Below are 20,386 nucleotides of genomic sequence, written 5' to 3' on the forward strand. Positions count from 1 at the left end.
TTGTCACACTGCGCACGCGCAAACACAAATGTCAGTGAAAAAGACGGAGCAGCACAGCAGTGCAGCGTGTGATCTGGACACAAGCGACGGAGGCACAACTTGTAGAACTTTGGAAAGCTCATCCGAGCCTTTTCGATGTGGCCTCACAAAATTATCACGACCACAACAACCGTGAAAATAGTTGGATTTACACTGCTGCTCAATCACAGCTGATCATGTTTTTCATTAGCAATTTAGCAAAGTTGGTGGTGGCGGTGTGTCTGTGTGAGTGAAAGACAGAGAGAGCGAGCGACAGAATTTCTGTTATAACCTTAATGTTATGGACGCACAGTGTGAGCACTCAGGTCGCATCAGAGCATCGGGCGGTATAGTGTGAGACCCTGCATCGTGACCTATGAACTTCTAACCCCTGCGAGTCAATCGTACAGTTTGAGCAGGAGCTGAATCGCGCGACTGAAAAAATCGCACAGTGTAAGCCCAGCATTATTTACAACTGTTTTTGAAGAAAAAGTTATAAATAAAATTTAACCAGCCCATTAACATATATATGTTTGAGTTCTTCGTGTCACATCAAGCTTGCCTCATTCAACCGTCAACCATGGCGCCAAGCTGCTGTTTCTTTGAGAGGTAAGACCACTTTTTTCTTTGACTATGTTGTGTAGTATCTACATGTTGAGCATGGTTATATTTTGCGTTTGTCTTACGAGACATGTTATATAGTTTGCGTATGCTTGTGCTACATTAGTTTTACTGGATCCTGGACAAGTTAGATATGTCTGCTTTCATCCTGCCAAACCTTGCCATCCTAACACGGGAACCGTGAGACCACTGGACAGTTGGTGTGTATAGTTATACACTGTAGGGATGGGTATCGTTTAGGTTTTATCCGATACCGGTACCCATCCCTAATACACTGTGTTCGAGATTTTTGGTAACAGATGAAGTAAGCCCCTCACAGAGCAAACCTGGGCTTAAGGTGAAACATAATATTACAAGGGATGAGATTTAGTGTGCCTGTTTATCTCAGGCTATTGTCAACAACTATTAACTGCTTATATGTTAACATGCTTATTTTTGTGGAATGTGTAAGAAACATTTTTATTGTTTATTGTTTTTGTTTATTTTATTAAGGGATTAGCTACAGGCGTTCATGGGGTTATTTTTTCAAGGGGTTGTTTTTTTCATTTGCTTTCTTGGGATTCCTCTACTGTAATCCAAGAGTCTCAATTATCGAATAGGATAGGATAGCAAGAAGTGACATTTAAAATCTAAAAAGTCGAGGGTGAAAGCCACTGTGACAACATTGTTATGCGCTGTCAGTAATCTGTATTATATAAAAATGGTCTGTAAATAAAGCATGTTTCAACATAGTTATAAATTAGAGTTTGTTAAATCACACACTCAAATTTTTAAATAAAATTATTCACGACACATGAGTGGACAGACAAAGGAGGTCGACAGACCTGGTGATAATTGCTTCTACACTGTAAAATGTAATATTGTGTTTAATTAAAAATATTAAATAGGCTGAGCTCAGTTTTTATCAATTTGTTATTAGAACTCGATTTAAATAAGTTACCAGTACTTTTTATGCAAAAACGCTGATAAACTTGTTTTAAATTACAAAAACTAAGGCCCTTTCTCAATTCTCAAGTATGCGAGTCTGTACTCCCGAACGCACGGGAGTACAGACTTTGTTTTACGATTTGTACAATTGGAACACCAGCGTACTTGATGATGTCACAGGTCCGGAGTTTTTACTGCCGTCCCCTCTTAATTGTGTGCATTGTAAAGGTAATTGCAATACATGCTAAAAATAAGGGTAAGTTACGAATGCAATGTATATTTTGCGGACTATTAAAGACAAACAATTGTTTCCATGTTAAAATGTTTGCAATTCAAGTTTTTGCCCATACACTGGTAAAAGAACTGTTGACAGTGGCAAGTGTTAAATGGTTACCGTTGTGCTGCTGCAAAAAACTGAAAGCTGACAACCTGTTTTATTGTTAGACCATAATGTTGGCATGTTTTATTAAAGTTTTATTTGGGATGGTAATATAATTTTGTTTGATTGCTAATATCAGTGCATTATTTTTTATTGTTATTATTACATTTTTTTTTTTTTTTAATTGTGGCGGTTGAGGTGGACGCTTCACTTTTCACTGTTAAAGGAAAGCACTTCATTGGCGTTGTGTTACTGGACTGACCCTAAGCAATCATTGCAAATAGCAACGTTGCTATCCATTTTAGACACTTAAAAAAAAAGCACTCCACAGACCTTACTAGCATCACATGTGCATAACTCAGGTGTCATCTTATCAATGTGTTATCTGGTCTTCAATGTTTTTTCTTCTACAGACATTAGACATTTAATTGAAAGTCTTGATGTTGCATCTGTCTACATAGTGTTAGTTACTAACCATAATGGTAAGTGACCTGTACTTATATAACGCTTTATTAGTCCCTAAGGACCCCAAAGTGCTTTATATATCCAGTCATCCACCCATTCACACACTAATGAGCCGTTGTGTTTTGTTTTGGACTTGGTTTACACAAATGCTCACTGAATGTCAATTCAGTTCAATAAAACTTTATTGATCCTGAAGCAATGTTCCCTCTAATGTTTCATGTGTCTGAGCGAACACACAAACTCCCTGAGCGTCCCTTGGACCACTGTGAGTGACATCAGGCGTGTGCACTGTGGTCACGCCAGCATCTAATCCATCCAATTTACATGGTTTATTAAAATAATCAAATTACAGCATTTACATTTATGTTAGACTACTTTTAATTAACTGCTTTAGCCCACTTACAATGAAAATGTAAAAAAATCTGTTTCATGACCTGTGTAGTATGTTAACACACTAACTAACACTAACATGGAAGTAAAAATAACTTGAACTCCAATTTTAAAAACACAACTTTCTTTCTTTCTTTTTTAATAAAGCTCTGACTTGTATTATGAGTCTGTGGTCTGGGAGAGAGTCTGTAACTCTCTGTCTGCAAAATACTATAATGACCAATGTTGGGCAATTAATTATATAGTTACTTCTTCAAAAAAGTAACTGAGTTATGCAAACAAAGTTTTTTGCAGCTGTTTACCTGAACAAGCAGCCAAAGTGTTTTTAAACAAACATTTCAAACTATTTACAGAACAATCAGCTGCTCTGCATCAAATTATTTGAGCTGCTTCAAAGAATAATTTCTGTCCACTATGAGATGAAGGAGAACAACAGCCTGATACCTGCAGGCCTGACAGCAGCAGATGTATCACTGCTGTAACACCTGTAACACTCAGCAGGCGCCTCATTGTTCTGACACACAACAAAACTATTGACTACACTACACACTAACTACACACTAACTACACACTAACTACACAAGACAACACACTAACTTTAGACTCCAAACACGCTAAACGTCTCAAATCTCTCACATCTCAAACACGCCGTCACTCCTAAAACTTCCCCCTTCCTAAACGACTAAATGCCATGTTGCCATATCATTTTTTGATTGGTCGACATGGTACATTTTTCCACCAATAGGAAAGGCTGAGGGAGGGGGGCTGTTTTTGCTCACAGGCTTTTGAGCGTTTTCCTTATAAAACGCCATTTTTACCGTTTCTTCCCGCAGTAAATATGAACAACGGCAGTATTCAGGAAGAAAACCAAACATTGCAGATATTTTATCATAACTCTGGTTTTACGTGGCCGATCAACACAATTTAAAAACTGGTATAAAGTCCTCACAGTTGTTCCGTCTGTCCTGCTCACATCTCCAATGGTTGTACACGTTGTCATTAACGTGGCTTAACTCCTCATCAGACGCTTTGCTCGCTAAAACACCGGTGTCGGCACATAAGGACGCTGTCATAGGCTGTCAACCACGTTGATATACGAATGTGAATCGCGTGATTGGCTGGACTATGGGATAAGGTGGCATCGTTCTAAACACATACAGGAGCAGCCAGTCACTGACTAACACTGCAAAACAGAATTGTTAACGTATTTATTTTAATTTCAATTCAGGTTAGATTTTTTTTTTGTGTGCAACGCAGATTTTCTGTGCGCAGAGACGTGCCAGCAGTGCGCAATTGCGCACGCGCGCAGCTTAGAGGGAACGTTGTCCTGAAGGTTGACCTTCAGGATATGTTGGCAATAAAGGAAATTTTAAAAAAATAAGTTGGATGTACTTAATTCATTTGTGTGGATCCTGTTGACAAAATAGATTTATGTAAAACTAATTAGTAAAGCACAAGGTAGCTGAAAATATAATATTTGAATTAATCTAACTTAAACATTTTACTGCTACAAATAAGAGAGATGTGTTTAAAAAAACTAATCTAAACTATCTAACCTGAAAATATATAATTTATGTTGATACAACATAACTTGATTTAGGCAGTCTTATATATCTCTTGTTAATCCTAAGTAGTTTTTTAAAATTAAATTACCTAAAGATTTTTGCTTTAAACTAACACAATACAATTTCGTGGAACCTGTTGACAAAATAATTTTAATTAAAGTCAACGTTTCATTTTTTCTTTTTGAGTGAACTTGTTTTCATTGCCTTTTTTTTTTTTTTTTTTTACTAATACACTTTTTATAACAAATTGAAATATTTTTTTCTTTAATTAAAAGTATATGAAAGATTAAACAAAACTAAAAGGCAGAATTTGAATGAGCGGTTTTAATACAGTAACTGCAACTAAAATACTATAATTAGAGTACAAGATACAACAGTAGTAATAGATAAATAAATTTAAGTAGCGAGAAATAATTGTCTTTAAGTTTTAGCTATTTTTTAAAAATTAGACTCCAGGAAATAAATAATTTATGTGAATTAATGATTTTGAGTAAAGTAAACTTAGTTTTTCTACTTCATCGGTTTCTGCGTTGATACAAATTCACGTTGTACAAAAACTTAAATGGTTTAAGGCTAACTAGTTTGGGCTCATAGCACATTCAAGTAATTTCAGCCTGAAAGTTTTTATTTCTAATGGGGGTCATAATAGAGTGTGATATTTCAGGTCCTGTGCTGATCTGCACATAGTCACATTCAGTGGTAGCAATAACCAGTAACCACAAGAGGGAAGCAAAAGATTATCTTTTGGACAAAGCACCCTAGTGGCTCATCAATTACACACCCAAATATTAAGTGTATCACACTCTAAATTAACTCTACAAGGGTTATTTAGAATTAACATTTTACCACCTGATTAAGATCAGATATACAGTTATCTATGTATTCACATGTTTGTTATTTAAAAAATAATCATAAAATTGGGTTGTAAAGACTTAGAAATAATGAAATAACCATCAATATTAGGGAAGTTACACTTCAGCATGTGACGTAACAGATCCAAATGCTTACCTCCGGCACGTTTTAAAAATATAAAATTAACAATAAATTAATTAACAATACATTTCTGTTTCCCAAGTTTTTAAACTTAGAACTTCTTCTATTTACGTTTTCTATTTAAATACCTTTGGGTAATTTGATGTTTAGCAAAGCCTCTCATTCAATAAGCTCTTAATACACTCATCTTCATCAGTATTTGAACACTAAGAAAAAATGTTGTAATTTTGCCTATGGAAATCACAGTAGATCTTAAATTGAACAAGAAAGATATAATAGAAGAGCAGACACTAAAGGTGGCTGCGGTAAACACCTGACAACGCATCTCAAGGTGGGAAATATAGGATTTGCTAAAAAAAATCCCACCTTGTGTGAAGTAACTCATGACTAACTGAGAAAAAATACTCCCATAAACAATGTTTCCTGTGATTTGTAGTCAGAAGTGGCGAGTACATCTCTTAATAACTAAAAGCTTGCTGTACTCTATCTTTGCCTCCAGTACTATTGTAAGGAAATTGGAGTCATTTTAACAAGGACTTTGCCTTTAACTTGTACATTAAACAAATCTTGACTGCTTTCTTTATAGGCGCAATATTGTCAAAATTGGAAGCATCCTGTCTCAGAACCCACTTAGCCCATGTATTTTATATTTCTATATACTCATTCTTTTGTACTTTATTGCTCTAAAAACTGAAAAACTCCCTGAAAAACTTACACTTTATCCAAAATACTGATAGAGACTAAAAGGAGAGATCACATTTCTCCTTAATAGCTTTTCCAGAACCGGTCTGCTGAAATTATTCTGATGTACAAACTAAAACAGTAACTATTTTAAAGCAGCTACAGTTTTACACTGAACCATGATAACTCAAGTAGCTTTATATTGCCACAAGAATGTTTAATCTCACAGTAACTTACCCACAATGCTTCATGTTCTGTGGTTTGTCCATGCGAATGGCCAGTTTGATCTTGAGGTCACTGTCTGAGCAGCCTTTACACACTGTCATCTTATGGAGTTCAGACTGCTTAGGACTGTTGGGAGTCGGGTGGAGAACAACCTGGGAGTGTTCCCACCATTAATGTATATGTTGTATACAAGTTATACAAAGGCAAAGTGACCAAAATGAAGCAGAATGATTTCTTACCCTCCCCAGCTCCTTATCTTCCAGAGCTAACACTCCTGTGCTCTCAGTATACAGCTTCACCTTCACAGCAGGCAGTGGCTGAGTGGTGGTGAAGTCGCCCTGGGTACCCCAACTGCACACCAACACAAATATAGACACAACCACATATAAACAAAGAAAGACTGTTAAACATTATTATGACTCCTGAACTACCAGTTAAGCCTTGAAAGTTGTGTAAGTCTATGTTTGCTGGTGAGAAGCAGGGAGATGGGTGCTTTTGGACTATGGGAGGTACAACAATAGAAACTTTCATAGCGTAATGTACTCAAAATGTAACAACAGTGCAAAACACAGCTCTAACAGGCTGTCACAGTCACACAGTCACTTGACTGTCACTATACTGTAATGTGACAGTCAAGTTTTTGTCACATGCTTTCATTGTCTTCGTCTTCCTTTCACTCCTCAACCGAGTGAAAGGAGATGGCCCCGCCCCTCCCTGAGCCTGGTTCTGCTGGAGGTTTCTTTCTCTTAAAAGGGAGTTTTTCCTTCCTACTTTTGCTAAAGCGCGTGCTAATAGTGGGTCATATGGTTGTTGGGGTTTTCCTCGTTTTCTTTGTATTCTTTGTATTATTAACTATATCTATCTAATAGACTCAAATTTGTTCACGCAAAAGGAGAGTCTTCTTCACACACTGAGGTTAATTATGGAGTTCCACAGGGTTCAGGGCTAGGACCAATTCTGTTTACATTATACATGCTTCCCTTTGGCAGTATCATCAGAAGACATTGCATACTTTTTCACTGCTATTCTGATGACACCCAGATCTATGAGCTCAGTTTGGATTCGGGAGACAGACACTATCTCTGCTTCCAAGATTAGGCTTCAAACTTTCCTCTTTGATAAAGCATATAGTTAGGGCTGGACCAGGTGACCCTGAATCCTCCCTTAGTTATGCTGCAATAGACGTAGGCTGCCGGGGGATTCCCATGATGCATTGAGTTTTTCCTTTCCAGTCACCTTTTTCACTCACTATGTGTTAACAGACCTCTCTGCATTGAATCATATCTGTTATTAACCTCTGTCTCTCTTCCACAGCATGTCTTTTATCCAGTCTTCCTTCTCTCTCCCCAACCAATCACAGCAGATGGCCCCGCCCCTCCCTGAGCCTGGTTCTGCCGGAGGTTTCTTCCTGTTAAAAGGGAGTTTTTCCCTTTTAACACTGTCACCAAAGTGCTGCTCATAGGGGGTCATATGATTGTTGGGTTTTTTTTCTCTGAATGCATTATCGTAGGGTCTACCTTACACTATAAGGCATCTTAAGGTCTTGATGTTGTTGTGATTTTGTGCTGTATAAATAAAATTGAATTGAATTGAATTATAAATCTTAACGTGTTTGATCTGCTGCTCACCACAAACAAGCACAATCAGAATCAGAATCAGAATACTGTATTGATCCCTGGGGGAAATTATTTTTTTGTTACAGTGCTCCATTATAAACAAACATTAACAAGACAGACAATACGCTAACTAAGAATAGTACTATATATATATATATATATATATATATATATATATATATATACACACATACATACATAAAGTCGCTTATTATTATATAGCTGAAAAAGAAACATGTGTAGTTGTAGCAGTAGCCAGTGTGTTAAGTGGATGCGTTGTACAGGGAGATGGCCACAGGCAGGAAATCCTGAGCATTTTCTGGCAGATGTTGAAGGACCTCAGTCGCCTCAAAAAATAGAGACGACTCTGGCCCTTCCTGTAAAGTGCTGTGGTGTTTTTAGCCCAGTCCAGTTTATTGTCAATGTGTACTCCAAGGTATTTATAGTGCTCCACAATGTCCACACTGACCCCCTGGATTGAAACAGGGGTCAAGTGTTTCCTGGTCTTCCTGAAGTCCACGATCAGTTTCTTGGTCTTTGCCACGTTGAGCTGCAGATGATTCTGCTCACACCACGTGACAAAGGAGTCGACCACAGCCCGGTACTCTGTCTCATCATCCCTGCTGATGCATCCAACCACCGCAGAGTCATCAGAAAACTTCTGAAGATGGAGGTCTCTGTGCAGTGGCTGAAGTCTGTGGTGTAGAGGGTGAAGAGGAAGGGGGAGAGGACAGTCCCCTGTGGTGCCCCTGTGTTGCTGATCACCTTGTCAGACACACACTGTGGGAGACGTACATATTGTGGTCTTCCTGTCAGGTAATCAACAATCCAGGACACCAGAGAAGCATCCACCTGCATCGCTGCTAACTTATCACCCAGGAGGGTCGGCCTGATGGTGTTGAAAGCACTGGAAAAGTCAAAAAACATGACCCTTACAGTGCTCGCCGGCTGGTCCAGATGGGTGTAGACACGATTGAGCAGGTAGATGATGGCGTCCTCTGTTCCGAGACGAGGCTGATAAGCGAACTGAAGGGGATCCAGGTGTGGTCTTACTATGGGTCGCAGCTGGTCCAGGATGAGCCTTTCCAGGGTCTTCATGATGTGGGAGGTCAGTGCCACGGGCCTGTAATCCTGGGGGCCACTGGGACGTGGCGTCTTTGGTACAGGGATGAGGCATGATGTCTTCCACATCACTGGGACCCTCTGCAGACTCAGACTCAGCATAAACAGTTTATGAAAGACTCCACACAGCTGGGGGGCACAGGTCTTGAGGACAAGGGGACTCACTCCGTCTGGTCCAGCAGACTTGCCTGAGTGAAGTCTCCTCATTTGCATCTCAACCTGGTATTGAGTGAAGGTGATGGGTGGGGGAGGGGTGTCAGGAATCTCACAGGAGGCAACATGTGAAGAGAGAGGCTGGCACAGTGGTGTGGCTCTGGATTCCAGGCTGACTGCAGGTGAGGTTGTGGGGGTGGGAGCAGACACTGTGGTGTCGAATCTATTGAAAAACAGATTCAACTCGTAGGCTCTGTTCTCACCTCCCTCAGCTCCCCTGCTGTTGGTTGGCCTGAATCCAGTGATGGTCTTCATGCCCCTCCACACCTCTCTCATGCTGTTCTGCTGGAGTTTCCACTCCAGCTTCCTCCTGTAATTGTCCTTAGCCTCTCTGATCTTGTCCTTTAGTAACACCTGGATCTTCCTCACCTCCTCTTTGTTGCCCCCTCTGAAAGCCCTCTTCTTCTTGTTGAGGAGGGCTTTGATGTCCTTAGTCACCCACGGCTTGTTATTTGGGTAACAATGAACAGTCTGAGCTGGAACAATGGAGTCGGTGCAGAAAGTTATGTAGTCTGTGATACACTCAGTAAGCCCATTGATGTCCTCGGCGTGAGGCTCACAGAGTGTTTCCCAATCGGTCACCTCGAAACAGCCCTGTAGTTCCGCTATTGCCTCCTCTGACCACCTCCTGACAGTCCTGGTGGTCACAGGTTCCCTCCTCACAATTGGCACATAGCGGGGGGTGAGGTAAATCAGGTTATGATCTGACCTACCAAGTGGGGGGAGGGAGGAGGAGCTGTATGCATCCTTGACATTAGCATCTAGAATTTTTTCTCCTCTGGTCGGACAGTCCACATATTGTCTGAATGTTGGTGTATTGTCCAGTGATACATGGTTGAAGTCACCCGAGATTACAATAAAGGCTACACTCTCAGTATTCCCTCTGACTCCGTACCAGTGCTGAGAGCTCGTCGATTTTATTCGATAACGATCGCACATTTCCCATTACGATAGACGGCAGACACGGTTTATACCTCCTCCTCGCTTCAAGCCTCCGACCCTAACTCTAATTCTGAAAACACAACTTTATTATTATTATTATTATTATTTGTTCTGACTTGTATTATGAGTATGAGTCTGTGGTCTGGGAGAGAGTCCTGTAACTCTCTGCCTGCAAAGTACTATAATGACCAATGTTGGGCAATTAATTATATAGTTACTTCTTCAAAAAAGTAACTGAGTTTTGCAAACAACAAAGTTTTTGCTGAAGGGGATCCAGATGTGGTCTTACTATGGGTCGCAGCTGGTCCAGGATGAGCCTTTCCAGGGTCTTCATGATGTGGGAGGTCAGTGCCACGGGCCTGTAATCCTGGGGGCCACTGGGACGTGGCGTCTTTGGTACAGGGACGAGGCATGATGTCTTCCACATCACTGGGACCCTCTGCAGACTCAGACTCAGCATAAACAGTTTATGAAAGACTCCACACAGCTGGGGGGCACAGGTCTTGAGGACGAGGGGACTCACTCCGTCTGGTCCAGCAGACTTGCCTGAGTGAAGTCTCCTCATTTGCTGGAGTTTCCACTCCAGCAGAACAGCATGAGAGAGGTGTGGAGGGGCATGAAGACCATCACTGGATTCAGGCCAACCAACAGCAGGGGAGCTGAGGGAGGTGAGAATAGGGCTTTGGAGCGTGATGTCACGGGGGTGGGCGTGGAAAGGATTTTGGCCCGATCCGCCATTTTGGGGGTCTAAGTAAGGAGCGAAAGCATAGCCATGGTTCGTACTTGCTGTGTGGTCGGCTGCAATGTTCGATCTTACGACCGGCACGGGAATAAGTTTGGATTGTCTTTTTATGCTTTCCCAACCTGGAAGCAACATGAAGGAGCTCATGTATCGGATATTACCAAACGAAGGCGTCTAGCCTGGATAGCAGCCGTGAGACGAGCTGATATCAAGTTCTGTTACGTCTCCAGATATCAGTTGGTGTGCTCAAGACATTTTCATTCCGGTAAGTTCTAAATATGTTCACATCACACTTTATAGCTGAATAATATCATCGTTGGTGGTCTCGGAAGTTATAGAAATTGCGATCAAACATAGAATGGAGTGACTTGATTGGTTGATGTAAAGACAATAAATGAAATGAGACAGGAAGGACACAAATTGGCGTTAATAATTTACCCGATTATCAATGTGTTAACTTGCATGTACTTTACAATTACGGGCATATAATATGATAACGATATTTTAGCAGTTCAATGATAAATGTGTAACATTAATTATGGTGGGGGGTGGAAAATGGCTATTTCACTCGATGCACTCCAGCTGACTTACTTTGACGACGTACTCAGAGTTTGGCGGCTTGAAAATAGCCAAATCTTGCACCCAGCCATTTGTAAATTGGATGTGCGCCTCCAGTGACTTGTAATTACGAAACTGGTTCGCTGTGTAAGTGCTTACTCCACAAACAAGATACGTGAAGATATCGGGGTAGGACAGTGGCGGTAAGTCGTCTGGGTCTTTACTCCACTGCCGTATTTCATATGGGTCCAGATTTGCGATGCACTCTATTTTTTTCAAGTACCGCTGCTTCGCCTCTGGACGCAATCGGTCTCTATACCGTCCGTTTTCTTTTGAGCTGCTTTTAAGCATGTTTCTTGTCGTCGTCGTTCCAACACAGTGTGTTTGTTTTGATTCGTAGACCCCGAAAATGGAGCTGCGCTCCCACAGTGCATTGCGGCGTGACGTCAACTCCAAAGCCCTATAGAGCCTACGAGTTGAATCTGTTTTTCAATAGATTCGACACCACAGTGTCTGCTCCCACCCCCACAACCTCACCTGTAGTCAGCCTGGAATCCAGAGCCACACCACTGTGCCAGCCTCTCTCTTCACATGGCGCTGTTGCCTCCTGTGAGAGTCCTGACACCCCTCCCCCACCCATCACCTTCACTCAATACCAATACCTCAAAATGCAGCCAAGGCGTTTTTAAATCAACATTTCAAACTATTTACAGAACAATCAGCTGTTCAGCATCAAATCTGATGCCACACAAATTATTTGTGCCACTCCAAAAAATAATTTCTGTCCACTATGAGATGAAGGAGAACAACAGCCTGATACCTGCAGGCCTGACAGCAGGACATGTATCACTCCAGATGTAATGTTAAAAAAAATTCTACCAACCGTTAACCATAATTCAATAACCCTATAAACATAATAACCGAATGCGCTTTTAACTCTTATTAGAATGAGATTTTATCCACTATGGTGCAAAGTTTTTAGATACTGCATTGATAAAGTACAAGAGATACAATCAGTGCTCTGTCAGTGTTTACTCAGCATTCAAGGACAGCAATATTTGCATAGTATTTTTACTGACATATAGTGCACATATGTTTTGGGCAAAAACATTTTTGAATATTGAAATACGAAAATTTTTAACATACAATTGGCAAATTAGCCAATGCCAATGTAAAACTTTATCTGCCTGTTAAAAAAAGAAGATAATCTTCTCACAAACTGGTGTTTGATTTTGAAACAGGAAAAAAGTGGGGAAACAACTGAAAAGACTAACATTTGAATGAAACCTGAAAGCAAGTTAATACTTTCTCTGCTGCCTTATGATAAACTTTGGTAATATTGATAAAGAACAACACTGGCTGATGATGAAATACAGTCAGCTGGCATGGTGACACTGCCAGTATTAACCCTCTCAGGCTCAAATTTAACTTTTTGTTGCTAATGCACAACCAAGTCCTGCAGTGGTACTTCTGAGTAAAACAAACTCATAAAATATGTATGTAGAGTAATCAGGTTGTTAGTTTTTAACTGTTGCAAATCGGCAACGCCTGCCTTGAGAGGGTTAACCTGCAGGGCTGGACTGGGACAAAAATCGGCCCGGGCATTTTGACTACAGACCGGCCCACCAGGTATTAAAGCCATAAAGCCTTTGAATGAAAACAAATGCTGTTGTGACAGTGATGTACAGTCTTGTTGGTATATGTATGATTTCTATACATTTTACCTCAAATAAAAACTTTGTTCGCAAGATTCAGATAATTATTTAATTAAAGCGAGACATTTTAAATGAGAATAAGAAAGAAAAGTATTTCTTTGTGCCCCCCTCTCCCTGTTAATGCCCTACCTGGCCCCCTGGCAAAACTGCTAGACTCGCCCCTGCACAGTTACGGTACCAGTTGTCAGCTACATAGAAAAGGATCTGGTTTCAATCCAGTTTCATGATTGAAGTAGCAACAGGAGAAGGAGGGGGAGAGAATGAGAGAAGAAGAGGCAGCTGTGCAGCGTAAACACACAGAATAAATCCAGCTTTGTGTCTTTTTCCATTCTAGCTAAAGTACGGGACAAACTGCGTCCCTACTCAGCTCAATACGTGTAATATTTTCTCTGAATGAGGGACCATTCTGTGTGTGTGTGTGTGTGTGTGTGTGTGTCCGGAAGGCTGGTTTACAGGCACCATTAGGCCAAGAGGAGTTCCCACACTGAAGCTAGCCACACCTGTAGCTCATCAGCCATCGCCAGCTGTAGCTGATTGCCTTCACCAGGAGCTGCGCTGTTTAACAGTGTGGCTGGGCTTCAGTTGGTGGTCGATAATTGAGTTAACCCCATTTGTACAGCCGTGGATAACTTTGATATTTGAAAAACCCTAGCTATCAGGAGATTGCCGAGTCATCAGAGTGTTCTGTTTGTCTACACTAGGAATCGGGAGCAGAGCGGTGTTTTCACTGGAGCAGAGCCTGGGTGTTTTTCGAGTTGTCACCTTTTACGATTTACAAACACAGGCACTATGTGGGGATTCAGGGAGAATCGCCACAGGAACCACAGTGCTGAGTTTCATAAATAGTTATTTTACATTTCATTGTAAATAAAATCGCTGTTCTTCATCAGAGTCCTCTGTTTGGGTCCTAGTTCTTTCCTGGAACTTCATGGTCTGCCACCGCAGTCCGTGACAGACTAATCCAGCCACAATGGACTCAGCGGGCTCTAACCTGCCAGAATGCTGTGAAGAGATGACGCAGATTTGTGAGCATGGAACATGGGCCCGTAGCTGGCTCTGGACCTCCAGAGAGTTTGCAACCAGAACTCCCAACTTTGTTACCTCTGTCCTCTGCAGAGAAATCAAGTGAACTTATTCAGCCATCAGTGTACTTCAAAAATGTTAACTCTGAGTCTGTTGTTCCAGAGTTGGGGAGCTCAGAGCACACAGCACGCAGAGCCAGGTGACTTTTTGGTCCGGTCAGGCCACATGGAGATGGAGATTCTGCCCAGGGCTTCCCCAGAGGCTGAACTTATGGCCTCTGGCACCTCTGGACCTCTTAGAGATTGTAAAGCCTGGTGTTCCACCCTCTGCTCCACCATCTGCAGCTGCCACACCACTCTCTACTCCACCATCTGCAGCTGCTACGCTGTCGCCTGGACCTGCTCAGTCTGAGCTGGAGGTTGCTGCATCGCCTGCATCTGATCTGCCCGAGTCCGAGGTCTACACGCTGGAGGGACCCGCTCTGCCCGAGTCGGAGGTCTGCATGCCAGAAGGACCTGCGCTGCTCGCACTAGGGGTCTGTGAGCTGCCTGCACCTGAGGACATCACGCCACCTGGTCCTGCTTCGTCTGGCCCTGTGTGCCAGCCATCTGCCAAACTGCCAGTGATTCTTCTGCCACATCCACGTCCAGGACGGCCTGCCCATCCACATCCCAGGTCACCTTCTATGCCATGTTGCCGCCACCAGACCCGCGGCAGGCCACCAGAGCTGCAATGTCGCTGCTGGATCCGCAGCAGGCCACCTGAACTGTTTCACCTGAACTACTTCCCTTCTGCAACTCCACAATCTCCCACTGCAGTCCATGACAAAACTCTCACTGAGGGAATGTGAAGAGCCATAGCCAGGAGCTGAGGGGAATGGACTTCAGTGTTAAGTACCTGTTTCCCAAAGAAATCGTGGAATGACGAAGGTCCTGTTCCCAATCCATATAAAGTTCATTCAAAGAGGCTCCAAAGCCATCATTACGGTTGATAAGCTGTATGTCAACAGGCAGCTTTATTGTGATCAGAACATACCTCTCTGACTGTAACGTTCCTGAGTCAGTTGATTTATATCCAGACAAAGACGTTTTTCTAGCTGCAATTCACTACACAGCCATACACCACAGACAGACACAAATGCAAACACAGACAAAAACGTCCAAGTCTCCATAAGATAAATCATATTATTAGGATTAAGAAAATATATGGTTTAGTTAAGTGTTAGCTATGACTAGTGAATATAATAATGAGGTTGTCTGTGAAGGTTCTCAGTCATCCAGGTCATCGTAGTCAAAGGAGCTTGCAAAGAAAAGCGTCTGGACTTCTTTAAGTTGCTTGAAGAAACTTTCACCTCTCATCCGAGAAGCTTCTTCAGTTCTAAGGTCAAATGGTGGAGAGTCCCAGATTTAAACCTAGTGGGAGTTTCCCCCCACAGAGGGACAAAAGGACCCCCTGATGATCCTCTAATCGCCTGAGCCAACTGGGTGTGGGTCCCAATCAGCCAGAGTTTCAGGTGAGCCCAGGATGTGAGTGGGCGTTAAGGCCACAATGCCATAATGGCCATAATGAGTTGTAATGAAATACACCCTGAATTGATGTGCTTGTCTTGATGTGTTGATGATGATGATGACATTAGTCATAATGCCCAAAAAGTGTGTTTAGTGTAATGGAGGTCCTGTTTTTCTTTTCTTTTTTCCATGTCTATTCATTGTGTGTGTGTGTGTGTGTGTGTGTGTGTGTGTGTGTGTGTGTGTGCTCATTCTTTACATACATGGGTTTTGAGGCCTCAGCCTGATCTGTCTGCAGTTTATGTCCTCCCTCAACCTCCATGGTGCAGTAAACAATCCTGTTTGGAGCCAAAGACCTCAGACCCTGCACTTCCATTATCACCACCTACAACACAAACATGCAGAGGTTATTGATAAAGAGATCCTTTTAAAGCATTTACGTTATGCATGGACAGCAACTGCTAAAATACATTCAGCAGTAACTTATCCAGTAAAAAAAATCTCTCTCTCTCTCTCTCTCTCTATATATATATATATATATATATATATATATATATATATATATATATATATATATATATATATATATATATATATATATATATATATATATATATATATATATATATATATATATATATATATATCCATCCGGGTGCCCCCTCCAAGCAGCTGGATAGCGTAGTGGTTAAACTACACGCCTTTGGAACAGAGGATCGCAAGTTCGATTCCTGCCTGGGGCGTCTGTATCCAGTAAGGGTCCTAAGGCTAGACCCCCTATGCTAAGCAAGCCTACCGCAGACATGAGCGAGACAGATAAATATGAAGGCATGCCGGCTCGGACGTCGCCCGGATCAACAAGGTCCGCGTCAGGTGTTGAGGAACCAGGGCACCCTGACGAAAAGTGGGCTACTGGAACAAGAAGGCATCGGTGGGCAAGGGACGAAAACAGGGCGTTGTTGGAATGCTACTACGCAAGTAACCCTGGCGGAAGGGGCTACATGAATAGGATGAGGGACCTATGGATTCTTCGATACCCAACATCCACAATGACGGCGAAACAACTAGTAGCTCAGTGTTCCAACATTCGAAAGAAGGGACTGCTCTCACAGCTAGAGATTGACGAGGTACAACACAAATGCTACGGCAAGGAGGAGTCAGGACGCCAGGTCAGGGGGGAGATATCATCACCCCCACCCGAGATTGGGTACATAGCCCCAAGTGCGATAGGAGAAGGATCGTTGAGTGCGAGAGGAACTGACCTGAAAAATAGGATCATGGCCAAGCTTGAAACCTGGATCCCCCGTAGCCGGTTACCAAGATTACGTGAAGTACCCTCAGAAGGTCTGCTAGATGATGTTAATGCAGCACTACGGGCAATACCTACAACCACAATTACCGACACTAACAAGCTGATCTACAATACGGCAGCAGTGATCAGTGAGATGCTTGGTTACAAGTTGAAGGGGCAGTACCCTCCATGGAGAAGGAGGCTAGAGGGCAAGATCAAAGTAGCACGGAGGGAGGTTAGCCAACTAACAGAGTTGCAGAAAGGTGCGACAAATAAGGTGCCTAAGAAATACAGCAAGCTGTCCATACCTGAGGCCTTGGAAACTGCCAAGCAAAGACTTACAGCCTTGGCCAGCCGCTTGAGGAGGTACACCAGAGAGATAGAAGGCAGGAGAATAAACCAGCTGTTCTCCACAGAACCAGCAAAGGTGTACTCTCAGTGGCAAGGGAACAATAAGAGAACAGCACCACCAAGGCTGGAGACGGAGCAATACTGGAAGAGCATATGGGAGAAGGATGCAACCCATAACGGCAATGCTCAGTGGCTAGTGGATCTGAGGGCAGACCACAGCGACCTCCCTGAACAGGGTCCAGTAACCATCACAGTGGCAGATATCCAAGAAAGGGTCTCCAGTATGAAGAGTTGGACAGCACCAGGGCCCGACATGGTTCACGCCTACTGGCTGAAGAAGCTGACTGCACTCCACGAGCGTCTGGCAGCACAAATGAACCAGCTGCTAGTTAACGAGAGACACCCGGAATGGCTAACTGAAGGCCGGACGGTCCTGATCCCCAAGGACCCCAAGAAGGGACCGGTCCCCTCCAACTACCGACCAATAACCTGCCTCAGTACTACATGGAAGCTCCTGTCAGGCATCATATCGGCTAAGATGAACAGGCACATGGGTCAACACATGAGCGGGACACAGAAAGGAATTGGCAAGAATACCAGAGGTGCAAAACACCAACTACTGGTAGACAGAACAGTCAGCCGAGACTGCAAGACCAGACTGACCAACCTGTGCACTGCCTGGATTGATTACAAGAAGGCCTATGACTCAATGCCCCACAGCTGGATACTGGAATGCCTAGAATTGTACAAGATCAATGGGACCCTAAGAGCCTTCATCAGGAACTCAATGGGGATGTGGCGTACAACACTAGAGGCCAACTCCAAGCCCATAGCACAAGTCACCATCAAGTGCGGGATCTACCAAGGAGATGCTCTGTCCCCACTGCTGTTCTGCATAGGCCTGAACCCCCTCAGTGAGATCATTAACAAGACTGGCTACGGATACCGACTACGGAACGGAGCAGTTGTCAGCCACCTCCTGTACATGGATGACATCAAGCTGTATGCCAAGAGTGAACGAGACATCGATTCACTGATCCACACTACCAGGCTATACAGCAATGACATTGGAATGTCGTTCGGACTGGAGAAGTGTAGTCGGATGGTAACAAAGAGAGGGAAGGTAGTCAGAACTGAGGGGATTGAACTACCAGAAGGCAACATTGCAGACATAGAGGACAGTTACAAGTACCTGGGGATCCCGCAGGCAAATGGGAACCATGAAGAGGCCGCTAGAAAGGCTGCAACCACCAAGTACCTGCAGAGGGTCAGGCAAGTCCTGAGGAGTCAGCTGAATGGTAAGAACAAGATCCGGGCCATCAACACATACGCCCTGCCCGTGATCAGGTACCCTGCTGGGGTAATAGGCTGGCCAAAGGAGGAGATAGAAGCCACTGACATAAAGACAAGAAAGCTCCTGACCATGCATGGAGGGTTTCACCCCAAGTCCAGCACCCTGAGGCTGTACGCTAAGCGGAAGGAAGGGGGCCGGGGACTGGTGAGTGTCAGCACCACAGTCCAGGATGAGACAAGGAACATCCAAGAATACATTGGGAAGATGGCCCCAACTGACCGAGTGCTCAGTGAATACCTCAGGCAGCAGAAACCCAAGAAAGAGGAGGGAGACGAGGAACCATCATGGAAGGACAGGCCCCTGCACGGTATGTACCACCGGCAGATAGAGGAGGTGGCTGATATCCAGAAATCCTACCAGTGGCTGGACAAAGCTGGACTGAAAGACAGCACAGAGGCACTAATCATGGCAGCACAAGAACAAGCTCTGAGTACAAGATCCATAGAGGCTGGGGTCTATCACACCAGGCAAGACCCCAGGTGCAGGCTGTGTAAAGATGCCCCAGAGACAATCCAGCACATAACAGCAGGGTGCAAGATGCTAGCAGGCAAGGCATACATGGAACGCCATAACCAAGTGGCCGGCATAGTGTACAGGAACATCTGTGCCGAGTATAACCTAGAAGTCCCGAGGTCAAAATGGGAGATGCCCCCAAGGGTGGTGGAGAATGACCGAGCTAAGATCCTGTGGGACTTCCAGATACAGACGGACAAAATGGTGGTGGCTAACCAACCGGACATAGTGGTGGTAGACAAACAGAAGAAGACGGCCGTAGTGATCGATGTAGCGGTTCCGAATGACAGCAATATCAGGAAGAAGGAACACGAGAAGCTGGAGAAATACCAAGGGCTCAGAGAAGAGCTCGAGAGGATGTGGAGGGTGAAGGTAACGGTGGTCCCCGTGGTAATCGGAGCACTAGGTGCGGTGACTCCCAAGCTAGGCGAGTGGCTCCAGCAGATCCCGGGAACAACATCGGAGATCTCTGTCCAGAAGAGCGCAGTCCTGGGAACAGCTAAGATACTGCGCAGGACCCTCAAGCTCCCAGGCCTCTGGTAGAGGACCCGAGCTTGAAGGATAAACCGCCCGCAGGGGCGTGCTGGGTGTTTTTTTTTTTTATATATATAGATATATATATATATATATCTATATATATAGATATAGATGTATAAAGGATAAGCGAAAGCGAATGGATGGATGGATGGAAGGATGGAGATATATGTATATATATGTCTGTATATATATATATTCATTAAGGGTGCAACGATACTCGTATCGATATTGAACCGTTCGATACAGTGCTTTCGGTTCGGTACACATATGTATGAACAATACAAAATTTTTAATTTATTTTATCAACTTTCCTTCTGACGATGCTGTCTGTGTTGAGCGCTCAGTGGATCTGCGCTCCACAGTGCAGCCTAGGCGGAGTAAATGGTAAATAAATGGCCTGTATTTATATAGCGCTTTTACTAGTCCCTAAGGAACCCAAAGCGCTTTACATATCCAGTCATCCACCCATTCACACACTACAAGAGTAGTCGAACGCAGATTCACTGAGCGCAGGGCAAGCTAGCGAGACAGAAGTTAAGCTCTCCTTCCAACATGGCAAATTGAACCTCCCCCGTTACTTGTAACGCGTTACTGTAATCTGATTACTTTTTTCAAGTAACGAGTAAAGTAAGGGATT

At 43.3% G+C, this 20,386-nt stretch overlaps 1 protein-coding gene across 4 annotated transcripts in view; it reads right to left on the reverse strand.

The window, feature by feature from the left end:
* LOC146631433 (calcium-dependent secretion activator 1-like) overlaps window positions 1–20,386 on the reverse strand; it is a 342,226-nt gene that overhangs the window by 212,716 nt on the left and 109,124 nt on the right. For all 4 annotated transcript variants that reach the window (XM_085352951.1, XM_085352948.1, XM_085352949.1 and 1 more), the window contains exons 6-8: window positions 15,967–16,088; window positions 6,504–6,615; window positions 6,277–6,416 (exon numbers count right to left, since the gene is read on the reverse strand). In XM_085352951.1, the coding sequence (XP_085209077.1) occupies window positions 6,277–6,416; window positions 6,504–6,615; window positions 15,967–16,088 (374 nt within the window). The remainder of the gene's footprint in view (window positions 1–6,276; window positions 6,417–6,503; window positions 6,616–15,966; window positions 16,089–20,386) is intronic.

Source organism: Diplotaxodon limnothrissa, linkage group LG5 (assembly GCF_057381915.1).
Source record: "Diplotaxodon limnothrissa isolate DT_005_m linkage group LG5, D_limnothrissa_male_GT1.1, whole genome shotgun sequence".
NCBI lineage: Eukaryota > Metazoa > Chordata > Actinopteri > Cichliformes > Cichlidae > Diplotaxodon > Diplotaxodon limnothrissa.